Source organism: Manis pentadactyla, chromosome 7, assembly GCF_030020395.1.
Source record: "Manis pentadactyla isolate mManPen7 chromosome 7, mManPen7.hap1, whole genome shotgun sequence".
In the NCBI taxonomy this organism is placed as follows: Eukaryota; Metazoa; Chordata; class Mammalia; order Pholidota; family Manidae; genus Manis; species Manis pentadactyla.
The window spans coordinates 66,326,563-66,350,296 of NC_080025.1; the positions used below are offsets into that span (position 1 = coordinate 66,326,563).

The 23,734-nt window shown below is 37.9% G+C and overlaps 1 protein-coding gene across 12 annotated transcripts in view; it reads right to left on the reverse strand.

Moving 5' to 3' along the window:
• Nucleotides 1–20,627, reverse strand: part of CACNA2D1 (calcium voltage-gated channel auxiliary subunit alpha2delta 1) — a 533,653-nt gene extending 513,026 nt beyond the window's left edge. For 3 of the 12 annotated variants that reach the window (XM_036931689.2, XM_036931687.2, XM_036931679.2), the window contains exon 1: nt 20,188–20,620. In XM_036931689.2, coding sequence (XP_036787584.2) covers nt 20,188–20,282 — 95 coding nt within the window. In that variant the 5' untranslated portion in view covers nt 20,283–20,620. Of the gene's footprint in view, nt 1–20,187 lie in introns of all 12 variants that reach the window. The other 9 variants (XM_036931691.2, XM_036931690.2, XM_036931684.2 and 6 more) reach the window with 6 other exon arrangements.
• Between the last annotated feature and the right edge of the window lie 3,107 nt (nt 20,628–23,734).

Below are 23,734 nucleotides of genomic sequence, written 5' to 3' on the forward strand. Positions count from 1 at the left end.
AGGTCAGGCTCCCATTACCAGGAATCGTCTGGTCCAAAACGTCAGCAGTGCCAACGTAAAAAACCCAGCGAAGATGGTACAGAAAAATTAGCAGTTTTGTATAAATTCAATATGGCAACACTACCTTTCCTAGGTGCATTTTAATAGACTTAAATAGATGTTACCTGTCAAGTTTCTCTGACTTCATTATCTTCATTTGTCAAAATTATAATTATGAACTGGTACAAAGTACTATAAAAGTATTATAAAATACAAATGCCATATAATTAAAATGAAATGGTCTAGTCTTTATCATACTGTATCTGAATTTAAGAGAGACCAAGGATGGGTTAGAAATATTTGAGTCAAAACTGACCTGTATGTAATATTGACTGAGGATTCCAAAAACCTCTTGATTTCTGGTTTTCACCCCATTACCAACCCATAATTTCATTTTCTTTGTAAGATAAAACACTGCTTTTAACCTACCATATCATGAAAGCCAGAAAGAGCACCACTCTCATTGTCAGATAAATGCATGAGAAAAGAATTCAGAAATGTCCCTAACTGGATATAAAGAGGAAATCCAGTTCTGTCTCTTTTTCTAACATTGGTTGTATCACTTAGTTCTTTGGGTGTATGACTCCATTACCCTTTGTGCTTCTTCAAGTGCATGTCCTTCAGAGTTTCTTGGTCCTTCTTACCCTAACAGTCTGCCCCTCTTAATCTACCACACTGGTATCCGGCTATCTATAATTTTATAAAATAGAAGTCTTACTTTATTATTATGAAATACCATATATATCCAGAGTAGTTCTTTATTGGTCATGCTCAGCTTATCACCACTTCATTATGGGCTACTGACATCTATCTAAAATGATGATGGTTTCTTTAATAGTATCTGACATTCTACAGGATGGTATCTGAAGTTAGAAGAAAACCCTAAGGAATAAACTTTTTGAAACTTACTCCATGACTCTATGCCAAGACATTGGTGAGCAAACTTTCAGAAGTAGACAGCCCAGATGTTCCTATTCTGACAGTGTTTGCCAGTTGCAATCACAACTTGGAACAGAACTACAGAAAAATCCTCTCTTCAAAAAATGGTCTGCATGTCTATGGTCTACACATTAGTGATTTGTCTGTGCTAATGAACTCCCTTTAAAATGGCATCTCTGGAAAAAAGAAGAGCTCCTTTTACCTTTTTTAAGCATGGGGAGGGACGCAAATCATGCATGGAGCATAAAAGCAGGAATTTGATCAATCAAGGAAGATCTTGAGGGCACCTGATTTATCAGTAAGTATTGAAGCAGAAGGATAGGGAAAAAGAGGCATATGGACACAAAGCCAATTGTCAAAAGGGTTGGTGACTGCCTCCTATACTACTAAATATAATGCCCATGTCACTTGCATGGCTGCTCACTTGACTGGTAGGGCTGAATCAGAATTAATCAGATCAGGTATGCATAAATGTGGCTAAATTCAAAATCTAATTAAAAATGAGCATGATTGCGGAAGAGAAAAAATAACCCAAAGAAAGGCTTTCACTTCAGGCTCATCTAAGGTCAGCAGAATAATCTCATTGATAATTTGAGACAACACCCTGGCCTCATAAAAATTCCATCATGCAACAAGGAAAAGTTTTGGTTGCCTCATCCATATATACTCTTCAAACACATTTTCCCTTGTAGCTCTATGAAAAAGGCCTAACCAACCCCTAACTAAAGCCCATTACAAATAAGATTATAGTCATTTTTAGATGTGAGATATTAAGACAATGACATCTGGTTCTAAATTCTCACTTACAGTTTTGGCCAAATTGCAAATACATTAAAACACCCACGTATGAGGATCATCCTGCCGGTACGTTTCAAATGATGTGCTCATAAAATGCAATAATAATTAATATTCTACTGTAATAATTAACTGTAATGATCATCAAGGTATTGGATAATTTCCAAAAGTAAGATTTCAGCAAATGTCTTAGAACTGAACTGTGGCCTTTGTTATGTTCTAAACTGCCCATTCTCTTTCTTGAAGGGGATTTTCAAACTACACAAAAGTAGCTATAGTAAGGGAATTTAACAGTAAGGTATTTTGTGAGCTTACCGGAAAATCACTTAGAAGAAATAGCGACTTGCTGAAGTTTAGCAAGAGTTTGTCTAGTACGGTCAATAATGGTATTGTTCTTGACCTGATATCCTAACTGTTAGCTGGGAGATACAGTGTCTTTATAAAAAGATCTAGTTTAACTCAATTAGTTTTAAGTGAGCCACTAAAGAACAGAGTAAGAACCCTTAAAGAGATTCTTAAAACATATAATTCTGATTTTTAGGAAACCAGTTTATCTCAACAGTCTGGGAAAATCCTACAGCAGTCCTTGAGTCAATTGTTCAGAAGTAAGTGTATAATAACAGATATAACTCAGAAGAGATGGCATGGACAGGAATAAAATAAAGAGCAAATAGTCATCTTGTACCAATCTATTGGTATAGCTTACTAAGCCTCACTTTCATAAGTAAAAGCCTACATGCAATTTAAAAAGATCTTTGGCAATAGGCTTTTAGATAAATCTCCAGTCAAACCAGTAAAAACAATAGAAATATATTGTTAAAAATCTTTTTTTTAAAGAATACACTTCAATTTCAGTGTGCACAGATGCCTACAGAGAAATTGGGGTCTACAAAATGGAAAAGATTTGCAATACTCACTACTTACTAAGTGAACATTTGAATCATTCTTCATAAACTTCAAATAGCCTTTAACAAAAATAATATTGTTTAATTCTGGATGTGCTTCAACAGTGAGAATGTTTACTTTGGCAAACTGAGATCAGAGATGTCAATGCAGATTTTGATAGAGACTCAGCCTCACAGACCAAGTACACTTTATACAGATAAATTTTTTGAAAGTGTTAAAAAAAAAACCTGCATCAGGTATGTATTAAGATATTTTCAACTTGATTCTGGGACATAAGATATTCATGTAGAAACAATTTTATATCCATCTGTTTCTTGAATATATCCAAATAATCCCAGAATCCATCAAAAGGAAATACGTACCTACCTTCACATTAGCTCCAATTTGCGGAGGTAGCCATATAAAGTATATATAGCTCTTCCCTTTATTGAAGTACCAAAATACTTTTTCTGCCAACCAGTGCTCATGTTCATTCCAACTAGTAAGCACTCTGAAGAGAATACACTAAAAGTCAAATCTGCTTGAAAGTAACATAAAATTCTGGTAAAGAACTACAGCATGTAACAGTCTAAATTAGGCAGCTCCTTTAAAACCAAAGTATTATGAATAGTTTGAGGAAAAGGCTATAGTTATTCAACAGCCAAAATAAAAGGTAAGCATCAAAGTATAGTATATCATTTTTAAAAATCACTTTAATGTGAAAATCTTCTATTTTGGGTGTTTTATAAATGCCATTTTCAAAGTGCAAACAGCCATTTAGTTACCTTAAATAGCCAAATTCATTAATTAAACTAGAGTATATCAGACTGTACTCTGCAGATCTAGTTCACAGAAAGTACAGAAGGAGCGTTAAGTGTTTAGATACTTTTATTACAGCTCTAAGAAGTTATGTTAGGACTACTGAATCTAATTACTCAAAAACAAGGTTCATATTTTTTAATTCTACTTTTCCATTAATTTGCATTGTATTCTACAAAAACATACATTTTCAATGGATATGAAATTTAAAATTAAATAAATAAACTCTATTCCTTGAGCACAGTTAGTGTGAAAAGCACTAAATTAGACAATTACTCTGGCCAGAATCCCCTGGTGCTAGCAAATTAATTAGTGCTAGAGGTATAACAAGACAAATCCTGAGCAAACCAGACAATCAGCAGTACTTCCAAACCACACAGACTAGGTAAGCACAGGGCGAAAAGGGGCCCTTTGAAGGTAAATTTACTGAGTACCAGTACTTAGGTATTGTGAAAAAAGCAACTTATGATAATCCTGTCTTTGAAAAGCAGAAGACATAGCTATTCACCTAAATCTATTCACTGAAGAGGAGAAATCATATATGGATGCTTTCAGTTACATATGAGCATTTCTGAATTAATACTTTCTATTAGATAGAAATGTTATCATTCCATATGAATACCTATAAAAAAACAGATACAGGTTAGAGTTTAGAAAATTGCCTAGCTTCTACCAGTAGGGAAATGCACACCACTTCAGGAGAGCCCTACAATTTCATGAAGTATAAACCTTAACTTGGAAGTAACTTAATCCCTTACATTTCAGAACTGCCTTGCAATTTTTCTACAATTTACTGACAACAATTGTATTAACTGGCTTATATGACAGCGCAGAGAATTCTTTTCTTCATAGAGGGTCAAAAGTTAGCAAACACTAGTAATGGTTTGCTAATGAGCTATAGGAATTTACTTTCCTTAGAGGATGGATCAGAACCAATGCAGCAAACAGAGTTTGTCTGGAGGCAAAAGGATAATAGGTTATCTGACTAGTTCAGAGCATTTCCAAAGTTTGTCAACATCCAGAGTGAGAAAGGAATGAGCACACCCATTTTTTAGTTTTGGGTGTTTTTATGATGGTCATCGAATAATAAGACCTGGGGGAGGAAGAATTGTGAGATGGCTTCCAGGTATCTCCCATTCCTGGGGTGGGGCTGGGACCTGTGTTCAGTGGGGGCAGGCATCACTCCCACAGTTAGGTTATGTCATATGGCAAAAGTGAAGGGATTCTATGGCTGTAAGGAAGATCTCAAATTACTTAATTCCAGGTTAATCCAAAGATTATCATGGGTGGTGCAATTTAATTAGGCAAAGGTCCTTAAAATAGGGACTAGGCCCTGTTCTGAGCAGATTTAAATACTGAAGGCCCTGAAGAGTTACAGTGGCCTGCTGTGAGAGCACCTTCCAGAGGACCTTGTGGAAAGGCAGTGCAAGCAGCCTCAGAAGCTGGGAACAAATGGGAGTGGGCAGGAGGTATTCCTACAACCACAAGTAAGTGTCCAAGACCACATAAGCTTGAAAGAGGAGCAGAAAGTAGCACGGGAAGGGAATACAGGCCAGTCAACAGCTTACTGGAGCTTCATGAGACGAAGTAAAGGATCCAGCTAAGCCATGGCTGAACTCCTCACCATGGAAACTCTGAGAAAGTAACTATACATTATTTTAAACCACTAGGTTTGTAGTAATGTATTAAACAGCATAGGAGAATTCTACAACTAAAATAAATAAATAAATAAATTTAGATTTCTGAATTCTGAATAAGGGATTCATTTTATCTATCAATCTTCATATAAAATGCCTTTATGAAGATTCTGCCTGGTTTGTTTTCATTCACTGACCCTTAGTGGTCAATCCTGGATCTCTTCTATATGATCTGATTCACATCTTTAATGCACAAATGTTGAAGATATAAGGGGTTTTCTAACTTCTCTCATTTAACTGCCCATTATACTAGGAGAAAAGCAGAATCAACTGGGCACAAGGAAGGGCCACACTTAATGTGATTCTGCACACACTTCCTTCCTCTCAACTTTAAGATGCATGATGAGCTCTAATATTAATTCTTGTTAAAAATTAGAATTGATATTTTAAACAGTATACTTGATTTATACCCTTTTCTTAAAAAAAACCACTTCATAAAATTTATACCTCAAAGCAAAATATGTGTTGGTTGCTCATCTTAAAAGAATTTAAAAAATACCATTCTGTGTTACACATTGTATCATAATCATTGCTTATGTAGGTTTAAACTTATTTTCAGAGAGTTTGCAACAATTACTAGAAATACACTGTCCAGGGAGAACATCCAGCGCCTCTCACAGAACCAAAAGCTTCAGGTGGCCACTAACATTACTGCTCTGCACACAAGAATGCAAAATCACTGGCTCCATTATGTATCAGTTTATTATATATATTTATATGATATTATATATAATACATATTATATAATTGCATTATGTATTTCTTAATATGTCCTTCAATCAGATAAAGAAAGAAGCTGGCACCATACTGAGTTTATGTGCAATTTGGAGGTAACACGTAAGAGCTTTAAGAAGGGAAGAAAATATCAAACTTCACCATTTTTCCTTTCAGAAAGATCACCAGAGGGAATTAAAATGCAAGGGAATACAAGGGGGGCCTCTTCAGAAGAATGCTTCAAGTACCAAGGAAGATCTAGTTTGTGTTCAATATAATCCATGAATGGCCAGCAGTTAACAACTAAGACCAAGTTGTTAGGAAATAAGTGGTGAGCAGTGAGATATAAGGAGATGCCAGGGCCAGAGTTCCTCACAAGATGTTACCAAGGCAGGTCTCACATCTAGTTAATGTCACGTGGAGGCCAACAGGAACCCAAGTCACCTGACTCCACTAAACTCTCCGGCTTCTAATCGAATTCCTCTATTTATTTGGGCTTTCTATGTGCCACTGCCTGACATGAATTAACATTCTTAATTCTCCCAACCTTAAGAGGTTTTACCAACTTATTTGAGTTACTCAGCTAATATATCGTAGACCTGAGCTTTGAACACACACTTTCAACCAAACCTGGAAATCTTCAAGACAGAATTAAATCCTAATGTTCAAAACATTTTTTTTTCTTTTTTTAAGCATCAACTTTTCTATGCTCTGGCATGTTGCTAGTAGTCATGAACTATTTTAGAAGAATAGAAAAACAGTCTCAAATTATTACATGTGTTCTATGGTTCAGATAAAGAAGCCTAGTTACAAAGACTGCAACCACACCACAGATTTTTGTCAAATAGTGAGAACTTGATAGTCAAATATAGGAATTAAACTTTGATGATACTCAGCATGGGTCCAACATTATTCGGATCTATTTTAAACATGGGCGACCAGCGTTATCTTGGCAAGAATCTGTTCTAATTTGGTAAATTCAGAAGTTATGGTTCCAACTGGTGTCTGAGACAGCCTGCCATTTCTTCCAGTCATGTACAACCCAATTTCAACAACAGCCATGACACAAGGCATTAACAACCTTCATCAGAACCTCAGGACACTGAACAGTCTGGTGTTTTATTTTTGACTTGGTCCTCCTTTTCCCATGCCATTTCTGGGAAGACTTTCCCCCAAAGCTCTAATCTGTTTAACACGAGAGAGTAAGAGATTATTTTGAGAAGAGAGAATCTGTAATCATCTCCATGGACAGTTCCAGCAGTGCATTAAAACTGGGAGGAAACTCTCCAGTTCTAAGTTTCACATTAGAATATGAAAAGATGAATCACTTTCCACTTTGCTCAATAATTCAGTGAACATACATATACCAGGACTTGATGGCCTTTAACTTAAGCCTTCTAAGTTCCCCTAAAAGGTATGGAGTATGATTCCTCTTTAGCAGAGTATGAAACTGAAACAGGAAAATTTACTTCCCAAAATCACACAGGTTGTTACCAGAGGCAGGGCTTAACCTTGGCATTCCCTAGCTCCAAATGCTTCCCACCATACCATACTGCCTACTTTCAATCCTCAGAACTTCAGAAGACAAACTAGTATGGTTCTTGCTTTGCTTAAATGTCTATCAACATACCAAGGACACGGAGTTTCTCAGCTCTCCCTTGTTGGTGCCCACATGTCTGCAAGCTGTCAGTCACCCCTGGCCCGCTCCCTATCCTGCTCCCACTTCTCTAGTATAAAAGAAGCTTACAATCAACCCTGAGTTAAAATGGGGCTTTAGGACATGAGTCCAACATCTCGTTCTGCTGGCTTTCCAAATAAAATTGCTATCCATCCCATCCCATCCACTTTGATGCTTCAGTTACTCCTAATAAATTCTGCAATCCTTCATATGCATGACAACACTTCTGGATACTACAAAGCATTTCCAGGTTTTATGTCTCCTAAATATATATTCTACATATATGTAACACATCTGCATCTATGTTTATATTTTACTAGGGTTTTATTATGATCTATCTTTGTTTCATGTAGATTAATAATATATAATTTTGCATGTATTAATGTTACATATTCATGTTTACATATATAGTACATGGTATACGTAATAAATATACTTTATTTTATATTATACATTTAAATTCTTTTTACATATCATGTTACATATATAATATAAACATACATAGTATCAAAATATATACTGTATTGTATATATATATATATATAATGTTTCCCTTCAATTAGGATGGGGTGCAGAGGAAACAGGAAAAAACAAAAACAGATCCTGCGCAGCCTATGGATATCTGCATAATATCCCTATGCATAAGAACAGAATCCCAGAGGTCAATCTACCTCACTTGTGGAAAAACCCAGAAGGGACAGGACCAAATCCAAGGCTTGCAACCCTCAAAACAGCCCTCTGTCACAAGCATTTACACCCAGAGACTCAGCTGGCTTTCAGACACCACACAGACAGGTTGTGTCCAATCTGATAATTTAAGATGAATGACCTCATCTAATTGCCATGCATGGTTTGCTCAGGGATGAGTTACCATTCCCCTATGTTTATTTATTACCATCAGGCATTAATATAAATTTTAAACAATTACTCACCAGCAGACCTTAACACCATGTATCAATCCTCTGGGAACTGAGCTACACATGCGCAATAAAATTTTACCTCATGAAAACAAATTGATTTCTACCTTTATATCAACAGGAAAATCAGGTGTTTTTGAGAGTAAACCAAGCATTCTCCATGTTTAATTTAGAGCAATCTGCACACCCCCAGTGGTATCCAACCTTCTGAGGCTTTACACAGCCCATTTGTCTGTCTCCCCTAACATTTTCCCAGATGCAAATTTAAGTCAATTCTAATATGTCATGACAAAGAAGGGTTGGTATTTTCAAAGTGACAAACATCGGAATAATTTTACACATTCCTTCCTGTGGCAAATGTCAAAATGACTGTCATAAAAAGCAAGGTTCCTGGCACTTGAAAACATGCTGCTTCAATGGTTATCATTCAAGTTGTAATCATTAGTCATGGTAATAATGCATAGCTTCATCTAAAACACCTCTTTCCTCCATGAATTGATTAAAAATTCACAGCAGAAATTTTATTCAAGTGTTTTATTTCTACTAACAGGAGAATAGTGTTTGTGAAAGGCTGACCTCAATTTATACAGTAAAGTGAAGGGGTGGGGTTAAATGAGTGTAACTAATCATCAACTAGATGAGTCAAATGAAAACTGGCCTTTTTCAGTATGCTCTTGGCAGATTTTTACTGATTTCTATGTTGGTGCTAAATATACAACTGGTCTCAATTTTACTACTCTGTGCTTATCAGCCTATGTGTAGGGTTGTCTGGAATCATTTCTATAAGCATCATGGATAGATTGCTTTATTAACTTTCAAATATTCTGTCTTAAAGCTGAAAACTCACATCCTTGACAATGACAGGTTATCAGTAGCAAAGTTATGACTTTTAAAAATAGAGTCAACTGCCTGGGGCACAGTTTTCATACAACAGGTGCTGGCTAAAATGTCACGATAAAACACATTAAACTCTTTGTGGTTCCACTTCCTTTGTGGTCCCTTTTAGGATATAGGCTGTGTCCTCAACCCGTGTGACTTCTAGAACACTCCACTCACTCCAGTCTGCTCCATATCCTTTCATTTCTTCTTTTTGATTAAAGACTACACAACTTTAGGAAGAGATATTTTTAAGGCCTGCTAAGCATACCTTTTCCCATACATTTCTCATTTTTCTCATGACCCAAATGATATATTACCACAATAATCTAGCTCACTAAACCTCAGTCATCAATTCATGATCTCTCGAAGGCAGAGAAATCACACATGGTACAAAGAATAAAGCCTGGCCATGTCATAGTCCTTCCAAGTTCCCCATAAACTCTCATTTCATCCTTGTAATATAACACAATGCCTCAGGATTAAATTAAATTATCCTTGTTCTGCAGATGGAGAAATTAAGACTTAAAGTTAGTTCTGCTCTGCTTCACACTGACTCCTTTCCCCCCCCCCCACCCCCCGTGACCTCACTATGGGAATATGCAGCCTGCCACAGTGGGAACAGGTCCAATCGCAGCTACCAACACACCAGGGCTCCTCCCATAGAAGGGCAGCAAAGTACAACATGTAAGGAAAGGCCTCTAGAATCAAAATAAAGGTAGGACCTGCTTTGTGATTAAATTTCAGTTCCTAAGGCAATGAAGAAAAGTTCTTCATACTCCAAACTTCACTTTCCTCTTCTATAAAATGGGGATAATCATATGTACCTAGGGTACTCGCTTGAAGGTTGGATGGATTTAAAAACATGCAGAGTATTCATTCGTGCCTGGCATACAGAAGGAGCTAAAAAATGTCAGACAGCATTATTACAATAATTAAAACGTAGTTAGTAATTATTAGTATCCAGGCATTCTGCACGTAGACCTCAAAATTTGCTCAACTAAACTGTGAGTCCCTACAGGAGAAAAAAAGAGCTAAGTCACAAAAGGAAAATAAATGACCCACCCTAACTCTTCTCTTCTCTCCTTACAACCCAGAAGGGTGGCTTCTCCACACTGCACAGGTTCCAAGGCAATCAAGATGGATTCTTAGACCACTTGCATTTATGAGGCTGACCATTCATTTGGTTATCTCAGAAACTCAGAGAAACACTGTGATGGCAGTTCCAGTAATTTCCAGACCTTCAGGAGACCTGAGATGCCTCTGTAAGGGTTTAACTAGGGATGTGCTTTGCAGGAATATGCTCTGTCAGTGGCTTGTTATCAAATTTTTTGTTTTCTTGAAAAGGATCTACTTTCAAATTTCTGCCCTCTGCTAAATAATAAAGACTGAATATGGGATGGGGGGCAGCACTGACCAGGTAGAACAGTAAAACACCCATTTGCCAAAAACCTAATAATAATGCTAAGTACTAAAAGCAAGAACTATTTTGCTGTTTTCTTTTCATTGATAAGTTGGTACCATCCTTCTACCCTAAGCACATACACATATTAAATCTAGTATCTTGCAAACCTATGAGGATCTAAAAAAGAAGAAAAATAAAGACAAAAAAGAAGCAAATGCTGCTAAGTCCAAAGGGAATACAGTGAGGGAACTGCAGTCCTGCTACCAAATAAAGAAAAACTCCAGTTTGTGCACCTCAAAATTTGAACATTACTAATGTGTATGTATTATGTTTCTGAATCATATCATTCCTTCTTGAGAACTGAGTATGTCATTGGGAACACTCCTCCAAAAACATCTACAGTAAATTAAAAGTAAGTCTATCCTAGATTCCAATCATCTGCTTTAATTCTCAAGGCTGTTTCACACTTCAAAAGTTACTTTGTAAGACATTGTTTTCGTCTTGATTCCTTCCTTACCTGCCTCTGTCAGAACAGTTACCCATCAATCATGGCTTCTCTCCTCCCTTTCATCTCTCTGCCATTCGGTCTTCTCCCTCTGATATGCTCCAATCTCCCCCCTGGTAACACTTATTTAGTTGTCTCTACAATCTCCCTCACCCTCACCCACCCAGAGCCTTTTTCTAAGAATTGCCTCTTCATCTATGCACAGTAGTAGCAACTGGCCTGTTGCAGTGTAGTAACTCTTAATGAGACTGGACCAGTGTTTGCAGAAGTGACTCAAGCTCAAGCAACTAGGGTCCTTTTTCCAAGTCCTATATCCAGGTCACAAATGAGTGGGCTACAAATGACCACCTGGCCCATATTCAGACTATCAACCTATCTTCCTTAGGACCCTATGCTTTGGAGTAGAATTCAAGTCTCACTCTGGTTCAGAGAAAACGTAAACTCTCACAGCTATGCACCACTGTGAGCACTGGGAAGCAGATAAGTCAATATGCAGGGAGAGAAAAAAAAAAAGAGTCAAAGAAAGAAAAGAGGCTGGAGCGAGAAATGATGTCGATGGCAATCCCACCTCCTCTGCAGTTGTCGGCATGCTCCTGGCATCGGCGCCCATGATTGATTGCCCTGCTCCACTACCACTGAAAATGTTTCCCTTTTTGCTTTCAGATAGTCCTGTGGGTGTCTACTACCTACAATCCCAAATGGCCTAATAAACTCCTATTCTTTAACCAAAAGACTGCCGAATCCCTTAAACAGTCTTCCTCTGAGTGTTCTGTCTCCCAATTTCCTCCCATTGCCCAACTCCTCAGAACACTCTGCACTTGCTGCCATCACATTCCCGCCTGCTACCAATTCAAGGTGCTGAAACGGTGGTCCTGTCTGCACCACCCAACTGAAACCGCTGCCTTCTGTTATCAGTGACCTGCTGACCTCCTGAAAGGGCTTGTACTGTCTGGCCGCTCTACAAAAACACTGCAGATCAAGGCTCTTCTTTTGAAACTCACAGTGCCTATCATAAAAGATACTAAATATTTGCTCGATGAATGACTGAACCCCTCTTCTGACTTCAGAAATACTGCTCTCTGAATCAACCTCCAAATCCCCTTCAGATACCTAATTCTAATGGCATAATAGTTAACTACAGAGACACTGCTAACTCAAATGTCCAGCACTGAACCTATTCCCTTCACTCCTACCACAAACGTGGTATTCCTCCTCTGTTTGCTAGTCTCCTAAGGTCAACGCCACATGATTTACCTGTTAGAAATCTTGGTCATCCCCATCTCTTCTCTCTAAGCAAAGGACCTGCAGTTTTACTTCTATGTTTTTTTTTTCATACCTGCTTTGCTCTCCCACTGCCATCTTTCTTTTTTAGACACTGGGCCTCTCTCGCTCTGGGACTCCTACAATGGTCTACTACCTGCTCTCATAGTCTCTGCCAACAATATTGGTCCTCTTTAATCCACCTTCCACATGCTATGATTCAAGCCTATTTTACTTTTAATTTAAAAATCTCAGGATGACAGCCAAGTCTATTTGAATATGCAGAGCTGGGCTACCACAAATATCCATGTGAACACTGCCCATCTCCCTGCCTCAGGTCATGCAGAAAGACAGCCTGTTGCAAATATTTCATTAACTTAGACTCAAACCAGTGGTCCAGTCTCCACCATCTCTTTTCACCCAGGAGCCCTATGCCTAACACAGATCAGACTGTGTTTCTTCACCATGCTAAGTGCTGACCTTCTGCTTGGATGGATCCGACTGCTTCCTAGGCCACTCGAAGTTTTAAATATCTTCCTTGAGGAATCTCTCTTCCTCAATTGGATTCTCAGCATGTAGTTTAGTGTACTATATAATTTGCACTGAATAATAATAATTGCATTAATAGTTGAATTAAATTACATTTGATGTTAAAAATATTTGAAACAAGACACATTAAAAGAACAGTGTAAATTAAAACTATTAAAAAAAAGTAAGATGTACTATGTACTAGAGGTCTAAGCAGTCTTAAACATACCAGCTAAAGCCTGCCTACCTGCAAGGTATTTCATTTCTTGCAATCTAAAGGAAGAAATTTACTAACGGAATTCTTTCTTGATTATTAGCACTTCAGGTTTTAATAAAGTGTTATACTAATATTTCTTGTCCAATTAACCATTTCCCCAGGGTTTTATAAAAAATAGGAATCTGTAATTGCTTCTGTTTTTTTTTTTTTTTGAAATCTACACAATTTTATTGTCTTTAGTTTACAAAGTGAATTTCCATATATGAATATTTAGATCTCTAAAAGTAAGTATTATGCTCAGTAAACAGCATCTTGGGATAACCAAGCTCACCTGGGAAATGGGAAAAAAGAGGAAAATTAGAAAAATAAATAAATAACCAATTGCCTTTAGCATCTTTACTGAATCTCTACTACACTTCATAAATCTGAGGGCTCATCTGCCCTCTTACACGGGCATTGTTCCTCATGGCATTCATCCCCACCTTGCCTCTGGATCACTTTTTCTTAAAAGGAGATTTTTCACAGTATGCCTAAACCCATTTACTTTACTGAGTCATTCCTCCTTTAACCCTCAAAGAAAGATGTCACCAATGTCTAACCATCCCTTTATATAGCCTGACAGAGCACCTCAGAGAACAATTTTATCAGCTCTTTCCACTAATTTTCCCTACAGTATGTGGGCAAATGTCAGAAGGAACAGTTGTCTACACTGACAATTCTGGTGAAAGTGCTGATTGCATATACAGATTTATGTGCACATCAAAATCCCTCAACAATTTACTTCTAGAGACAAACATCCAGGGGTTAAGAGGAAGACCCTGAAACAATGAGGGAAAGATTCAGGGACAAGGACCCAAAAAGAGGTCTGGTCACAGGTAACGGGAGAAAAGAAACCTAAAACTGCCCATTTGATCTGATGTTGTATGCAAATAGTAAATTATGATTAATATTAATGCTAAATGTGTGTGTGTATGTGAGAGAGAACTAGCAATTATTTGAATAAAAAGGATACAGGAATTATTTTTCAGTTTTTCAGGAGACCCCCATAATAAATTTTTAATTATTCAGCAAAAAGGACCTCAAATTGACAGATTTTCCCCAAATCTGAAGCATTTTAAATGGGCAACACCATTATTTTCCTCTGCCATCATATCATTTCTTGCTTAACTTGTACTGCCAGTTAAGATATAGAATTTTAAATGTATCCTAATTTCTTTAATCCAGCAGAAGCATATGGTTAAAAAAAAAATCAGCAGAAGCAAATGTTAAAATAACATTTAGCCAGAAATATCCCACATTCATATTCAAAGAGAACTTTAAAACACTGCTTCATATATAACAGCATGATTCTGAATTACTGAAATTAACTGTAAAAGTGTGCCAGTTTGTTGAGGCCACAATGTCAATCCTGTCCTTGTTTATAATCTTGTTGAATCTGTGTAAATGGTAAAATTTAAAGGAGCAATGGTTTGAATTACTACAAATTACATAAAGCCTGTAAGAGAAAGCCGAAAGTTTCTATTTTACAACTTTTAAAAACCAGTGCACATTTATCCTTTATTCCTAACACATATCATGTCAATGTTTAGTACTTACAAATTTCAAGGTACCCCATGTCTAGATAGCAGAAATAAAAATATTTAGTATGCAAAGACGTTTAGTTGCCCAACACTTCCTGTGCGAGTTTCTCATACTTGTTTTAAAAGATGGCACAACTATGGTTAGAATCACTCTTTTGTTACTCACCAATTATGTTAATAACATGTCTTTATAGGACCTGAGCATTTTCAAGCTGCTTTTGGCATACAATATAATATTTGATTCTCTTGACAAATTTTTCTTAAATGTTACTGTATAAAAATATTCTGAATCACATTTAGTCCTCCAAAACAGTTTTGGACTGGCACGTATCACGTATCTTAAACATGCACATGTGTTAATGAACTTACCTTACTGAGGTTTTTCTGCCCTAGTAAACCACTTGAGGAAGTTTTAAAAAATATTTGTGTATATACACACATATGCACACACATAAAATATTATCTACTAAATAGACTATAATAACATAAACTAGACAAATGATCTAAATATACAATGTTAGCTTTCTGGACCTCAGAGAAAAGGTGGCAGACACAGAATTTTCCACAAAGTGCTACCATTTTTATCTCAATTGGCATTGCAGTCAATCACCATTCTCTTTCAACTCTGTAAACAAAAGGACACTACCATTTTCATGCTTTGTGCACACAAAAGAAAAAATGAAACCTGTGTAAGCTACATGGTTGGCCGTGTCAGTGCAGTTCCAAGTTTACTGGAAAGCAACCACATGAAACGCTTGGGAACAACTGCAGCACTAGACACAGACAGTCATAAGAGGGCTGGCTGGCAGAGACACAGTGGAGGCACACCGTAAGCCTAAAGGAAATGTGCAGTGGATGGAACAGAACAGAGTTCATTCCCCATGGTAAGCGGCTTACATGCTTTTTGAATACTATAACGGACAGCTCTTTTATTACAAATGATAGAAGGCTGTCACTTTAGTAACAATAACATGTTCCTTTTTAAAGTACTGAAACAAATTCTGATTTTTTTTCTAACTTCTAAGTATGTTTAGGTTAGAACTGATTATGTCTGTATATGTAAGACACTGAAGGAAATCAAACTGGACAATATGCCTAAAGTATATTTCATTTTAACCTCTGATATCTCCAGTTTAAGACTATAAACAGACACACACTAGGAAACCAGATGTTCATTCAGAAGAGAAAATTATTTTCTTGGGAATCTGCATCTGTATTGGAAAAATGGGAAGAACAAAAATTTCTGTATGTTTTATACATCAGTACTCCAGAGAACCCATTATTTAAATAACAGTTTGTTATGGGTCAACTTTTTAAATTATTTGAAAAATTCCTAAATGCATTGTTATTTCTTGTGAATATATACTTTCAAATGTAAACAGTAAATTCGAATGTATTTCAATGCATGTGTTATTTTTGCAAAACCTTAACACATATAAACCCCCAAAGGAAGAGCATTTTGTTATGTTACTTTTAACAATTTTGAAGAAATATTAGAAAAGGTGGCTAAATAGCGAAGTTTCTTTAAAGAGACTGCAAAGTTTTTGTCTCTTCTCAGAACAACTTGCTGTAGATTCAGATTTTATATGTATTTATTAAGTTAAAATTAGTGAAAGCCAGGAAAAATTAATGAAAGCACACTTCTTTTTAATAAACCCTAATAAGCTCAGATTCTTGTATTTTTCAAAAGTGTTTTTTTAAATTATATCCATTTCAGTCTGCCTAACACTCATTTATATGCCAATACAAAGAGCTACACACACACCCATGTATAAACATTAATAAATGTAATACTGTTATTTATCTGCAAAAATACACTGTGCGTATTTTAAACATACACCTGTGGAATAATGTATGTCCTGATTAAGCTGATGGGAACAATTTAAAGATCTGAGAAAGAGGTTTACTAATGTTCATTGTTTTTTGGTTCTAACATTTAACTCATGTTGTATCATAAGGCACATTTCCTGTATATGTAGTAAAAGAATAGAAATTGCTAAGCCCAAATGAGAACTATGCCACTTCTAACACATAAAGACATTCATTCCAGTCTTGTAACAGAAATTTACTTTCCATAGCCTTTAAATATAAACTTGTCTAGTAATAGAAAAAAATGATTTACATCTTAAGTATTAAACCTGAAAGTACTTATTCGTTTATGACATACTATGTTTCCTGTAGATACCTGCAATTCTATTTATCTCATTATACAGTTCTATATTAAAATTCCCCTGTATCAATGGGCTTTCAGCCAATTATTCTCGACTGATTTACATTTTGATATGACTGAGATAAAAATTAACAAGAATAGTAATAATAGCTAATATTTTTTTAAGTGGATTTGGAAACAGATTCTAAAATTAAAAGGGGAGGATGTAAAGTGACATTACAATACTGGCTACCATATACACACATTAACCTGAATTTTAAAACAGAAGTGTTTTCACATATGTGCAAGAAATTATTTCTAAAACAAGAGAGAACTCTTTCAAAAACTGTATTTTAAACAACTGCTATGCGTATACTGTAACATGAAAATAATGTATTTTCCATTTATATACAAACTGACATGCATTCGGTGGTTGTTACCATATGGCATAGTTATGTTTCACACCTTAATTGAGACAATCATTTCCAAAAGACAAACCTAATCCAGCAAAAGATTTCTATCAAAATTCCTTTGTCTGAAAAAAACCCGTTATTTTAGTATTAACTCTCAGAACAGCTCTACCAATATTTTAATCTAGGAGAATATGCCAATGGGAATGTATGCTAAACCAGAGAAAATTAAAGAATATATTGAGAAAGATATTTTAATTTTAATAAAACTTAAGTCCTTAGTATTACTGCAAACACTGTACTTTTAAAAAGTATATTGGTAATTGTAATTCAGGTCCTATGCCAATGAGTTTGTATTAATTTTATACTTTGCTGATGGCATGTTGTTTATCTTCTGATAACATCTTACATTACTTTTTGTGGGAAACATAAAATTGTCAAAAAAACAAAAAATTTACTAATGACATTGAGAGAAATCTATACATAGGAGAATAATTTGCCCTTAGAGACACTACAATCTTTGTACTGAGTTTTTATATACTTGAAATTTTTCCCAAAAATTTAAGATTTTGCCTGATAAAACACACAGGAATTCTTTTATTACAAGAAAAGCAAATGGCACATCTGCATGAATTTATCATATTTTTTTTAATTTCATAGTTTATTCAGAAATCTACCATTAAGTACAAAGGTTCACTACCATTTCTCCTCTCCTCAGAAAACAATGTAACTAACTTTCCAAATAATCAAGGAAGCAGGAGAAGCCTTCCAAAAATACTGTAAATTACCTACAAGAGACTAACTTAGCCCCTACAAAATCTTCTACTAAGCTCTTTTTTTGTGAAATAAATGTTATTTTAAAACACATCTTAAATTTCCGTTGTTAAAAAATAAATTTTAAATCCTTTCAAAGAAAACAAATTGTGGTTTTCTAATTCCTGTTTTTGCCTATTTATTCCCTTTCTTCTCTCCAGTGAATTTCTGACCCTGATAATCGAGTTATTGTAATTTTAGGAAAGCATTTACTCCAGATGTCCTCTGTACTGTAAGGATTTTTAATGTAATATTTTGTCATCGTATGTTCAGGAATAAAAGGTTGTATTTTCCTCGATCTTAAAAAGTCATTGTTTTCCCCAATGGTGTGACAAAACATTCCCTCTGACAGAAATATTGATGAATTGTCAGTTAAAAATAATACTTGATAAATGTGTAAACTGAATACACTGACTCCTTTTTAAAGAGCCACTTCTTTGACACAAAATTCAAGCCAGTCATTTGACTTCTCACTTTACAGGCCAACCTACTAAAACATTAAAAGAAATCAAAGTACAATTCCTTAATAAGAGTAATTTTGAAGCATCTTTAGGGTAATTCTTACTCATCTGTTTCAAAATATTCACTTGGGGCATCCTGCCAATTAAATGAAAACCTACAGATGGCATTTACCCTTTTGCTTCATAACAAAAAGGATCTGCAATCCTTTTCATGGAAGATTATATAAAAAGGAACATGATTGTAAATCAATGACAAAAGAAATATATTAGACACTCCTCTTCTCTAGGTTAGAATGTGCATCCTTCAGAATCTTGTACTGACACCTAATGTAATAAATACTTAAAGCTGAATATTAATTAATAGCTGCAGGGTTTCAGCTGGTAAAGATTCAGTGTCAGTATCAACCGAAAACTCCAGTATTCAGCACTCGGCCAACAAAGGACAGCAAATAATTCCCAACAGCATAAATACCGGGAAAGGCTACCTTGGGCTTTGTTTTTGTTATGTAAAATGCATTAAAGTGACTCATCCATTTAACATTACCTACTCTTAGAAGCTTTTAATGTAGCTTCAAGAACCAAAATAAATGCTTTCCCAAAATGCCTGATAGGCGGCTATTCAGCGCCTTTAGAAATATGTACATATTTTTGTGTGCCATTGACTTTGATTCCTTTTTTCCAGCCTGGAAGAAGAGAATTTAGTATTTTTCATTCCCTTCCTGCCGTGTGACTACACAGCTACCTTTAAACACTATTTCCAGAACAGCAGCTAGTTTTTTTAAGTTATTTTAGAAATGCTAAAAATAAGAAAAAATTGCAGGAGACTCTGGAAACGTTCAATCCCTCCCTCAAAGAATAGGTTCTTTTCATTCTAAGAACAGGAAATGCGTGTCTGTCAGCACTTAGATGTTTCAAATAAAGAGTGAGGAGGATGGATGACTCGGTCCCAGTACCAGCGAGTCCCCGGGTGGACAGCAACCGGCTGCGAGGAGCGTGCACTCTCCTGATCAGAAAGGCTGCAAAGCGTGCCCAGTAATTTGGAGTTTGGACACTACAGCAATTAGCATCCCAGAAGTCAAGTTCGGGAGAAGTCCACGCTACCCTGGCAAGCCTGAAATTACCTATTTGTAAAACACTTAACCAAAATAACTTTTTATTGAACTGTATTTGATGAAGGCGGGTTACCTGGCTGGAAACTTTTCCCCCCAGTACAGATCAACTCTTCTAAGTCTGAGGAATCCTTCTGGAGATGAGCACAGGTTCCAGGGGCGTCGGCGGACGTTCCCCGGACAGCCGGCCCCGCCGAGGCGCCGAGCCGTGGGTTCGGCGCGCCCTCGGCGGCGAGCCGCGCGCACCTCCCGCTCGGCCTCTCCAGATCCAGCCCGGCTCACTCCCCACCCCCACGAAAGAAAAGCCCCGCAACTCGGGGACCGACCCCGCGCCCAGCCCCCGCGGCACCCCTCGGCCCGCACTCCCCGCCCCGCTTGGCCTGCGACTTACGTGACGGCCGAAGGGAACGGCTCTTCCGACGAGGGACCGAGCAGCAAAGATTGGAAAAGTGTCAGAGTCAAGGCCAGCAGGCAGCCAGCAGCCATCTTCGCGATCGACGATCAATCCCGCCTCCCTCCCCAGCCGGGGGAAGGAGCGGCGCCGGGAGCCGCGGCAGGAGAGCAGCACGCTCCGCGCGGACCGCGGCGGCCGGAGGGCTGGCGCGCCGGGCCGGGGCGCGACTGTCGCGGGGGGCGGCGGGGCGCAGCCGCGCGGGGAAGGGGCGGCGGGCGGAACACTAGCGCGCGGAGGCTGCTCGGCGCCGCGGCCGCCTCGCCTCCGCCGCCATCAAGGGCGACTTTGGAAACAGACCTGGGCGAGCCCGCCGGCGCTCGCGCTCGCGCGCTGTCTCTCTCCTCGGTTTCCTCCCTGATTTATTCCCCCGATTGCCGAGGAGAAGGCGGGGGCGGGGGGCGGAGGACGGGTGACGGCGCTCGGGAGGGGTGGGGGTGGATGCCGGAATGGGGGAATGGCAGGCGGAGAGACTTGTGGCCGGGAGAGGCTCCGTCTGGCTTCTCCGGGCGAGTCGGAGGGAGGCGGCTGGGGGTGGGCAGCGAGAGGGCTGGGCGTCAGAGCGGTCGGGCGGAGACGGGCCCGGAGCAGCCCTCCATACAAGGCAGAAAGGAACTCCCAAAGTCGGCGTCGGCTGGCTCCCGCCGCCCGGCGTGCGGAGGGGAGCGGACCCAGCCCTGCAGGGCTCCCGGGGGACAACCAGCTGCCCAGCGAGCATCCACAGGCTGCAGAGGCTCCGGCCGAGTACTTGGCTTACATCTTCGGGGGTTGTTTTTGCACATGCAAGCAGCGTTTCCCCAAGCTCTTCTCCCAGGCGCAGAATCCACCGCCTGCCTAGGAATCGCGGAGAAGTGATTTGACAACAAATGTAGGAGGGGTTTGTATTTGCATTTTAAAGCACCACTTTTGACTCTCTACCAGGTGGTACTATTTATTTACCCGGGAGTGGCTGGCATGGCTCAGCTGGGGAGGACGAAGCCTCGGGACCCGGGGTCAGAGTAGGACCTGATGCTGTAAAATCTTTCCGGTCCTGTCGTCCAGTAGGACACCGAGATGGAGAGACGAATCCTCCGTCCAGGGAGGACAGCGCTGCTAGAAGGGCTCTGTAACATCCTAGCGAGATTACCTCCAAAAGGTTCCAAACACCCTGCTCTGGCCATGGAGCAGCCCTTCCTTGACAAGGTTGCTGCAGGGTGAGTTCACTTTGTCAGTGTGAAGGCAGGGAAAGGGTAAGCAGCACGAACAGGTGGCACTTTGCAAAATGCACTGAAATGTGGAGAAGGAATTAAGGGAGGAGGAAAGAGCTAGGGAGTAGCAATGCTGGACCAGTTTCGCCTCCACCCCCAGGAAAAGCAGGGCATGCTCAAGCCTTCTACAAAGAACGGAGGGTCTTAGATTAGGCCTCCCCAGGCTAAACAGGCCTCCTTCATGAGGAAACTAGAGCGCCAGGGGTGGAAAGGTTTCCCTGAACATCTCAAAAGTCTTAATTTCCCTGTAGGAGTGTATTACAGCACTTCTAACATGAGGTGCAAAGAACCCCATTCCTTACGGGGAAAAAAAAAATAGTCCTTCTTCAGTTTCAGGACGGGCTTATGAAAAGAGAAAGACCCTTTATTAATTCAGAATTGACTTTCAGCTCTCTGAAGTCAACCTCCCAAAACAGACAAAAGTACTAATAGCAAAATTTGTAAAGTACATATATGATTCTTGACCCAGTGATGTTCCGTTCCCCCTTACCTCTCCTTTTTTGTGCCGTATTTGTTTTCTTGATAATCTCTACCTCTTTATCTTGCTCTTTGTTTCTTTCTTCCTACTCTGAGTGGCCTCACAAAAGGCACCCCACGGTGACTTGACTTAGTTTGTTTTATGCTAAGCAAAGAGAGAGTGGCGACGGGAACAAATGAGAGACTCTAATGGAACTGAGAACCACAGTTCTCCGGGAGGAAATTTAGGTAACAACATTGTTAAGTCCATCATTTTTCTTTCAGTTTTTAATGATTCAAAAGCAGATTTTCTTCCCCAGCATGGGGATTAAGAACAGCTGAATTAGATGCCCATTATTATCTAGGTGATATGTTGGTATAATAGCTTCACGACATAAAACTACTATTTTAATATATTCTGTCAATTATTTCAATAATGACTTCAGACTTCCTACTAAGGTATACCATTTACAATTTTATATCTTTAAGAGCTTAAAGAATAAAAGAATGTAATAAACTTCTAGAGAAGGTAAGAGCCTTCATTATTAACTTCGTTGGCCTTTAAGCCAAATCTCAATTTCTTGGACTCACTCCGATGAAGCACTGTATTTCTCTAATATCTGAAGCTGCTGAAGAAAGATATTGCTTCTACAATTCTTTCTGAAAGGGCTGGTTATCAAACGTAAGCCTAAATTATTGCTTAATGTTCTGTTGTGAGGTTTGATATTAATTGCTTTTTTCCAACCTAAACCTTTTTAATGAAGATATTCAAACTGTGGCTCCTCTTTCTTATGTATGGTATCTAAAACAAGACCATTTTCTCAGCATAGCATTATTTGTCTATTGGTTTAACTTTAGCCTACACTGCATTGTTTCCATTATTTTGGAACATTCCATAGAAAGCATATATTCCATTATTTTAATAAAATTTTGCTAAATCAACAAAATTTTCCATTCAAAATAAAATTTATAAATTATCAGGATTGATGATAAAACTCCTATTATGGGCTGCAAGTGAGCAAGAAGTCAGAATATTATTCTTTATAGAAGAAATATTCTAGTAAGTAGAGATGAGTTAAGAGGTGCAGGTGTTTGTTTAATTTCTAGAAGAAAGTTTAAAGATTAAGTTCATACAAAGCACTTCCACTTGTGACACATTTTATGATTTGTAACTTAGCTCTCAGTGTTGTTACATGGAAATGTTCAGTTTGTTCATACATATTTTTATTAATTAAAAATGAACAAAACAATATGAACCTAATAGCCATGAAATGTCCCTCTACTACCTTTTTGTTTTGGTTATACTATGTATACTGGTAGATTAAGATTCTATTTTTGTTTATTTTTGTATGTATGTATGAGCATGTTTTTCTATGATTTTTTTTTTTCGGTAACTCAAATATAATTTCTTCAACGTTCTGGCATAAAGAGGAGGACAAAGCAACTAAAATTTTTTTGGTTTTTTGCTCTCATGAACAAACACACAGAGACAGTAAAATGGAAAATAATTCTCCTTGGCCAAAAAACCTTAAAAGGATTAGATTTATAGGATTTTTGGGCATGTCTTAAGAAAACAAGGAGAAAACTGACAACAGGCCTTATTTGCTTCTATGCAAATAGGAGTTTATGACTTGTCTCAGAGATAAAGATATACTGTAAGAGAATTTTATTGTTGTTAACAACCATTTGATCAATAAATATGAGAGATGCCCTCACAAAAAAAAAAAAAAAGTATACACTTCCAATGTAAAATAATAAGTAACTGGGATGTAATGAATATAGTC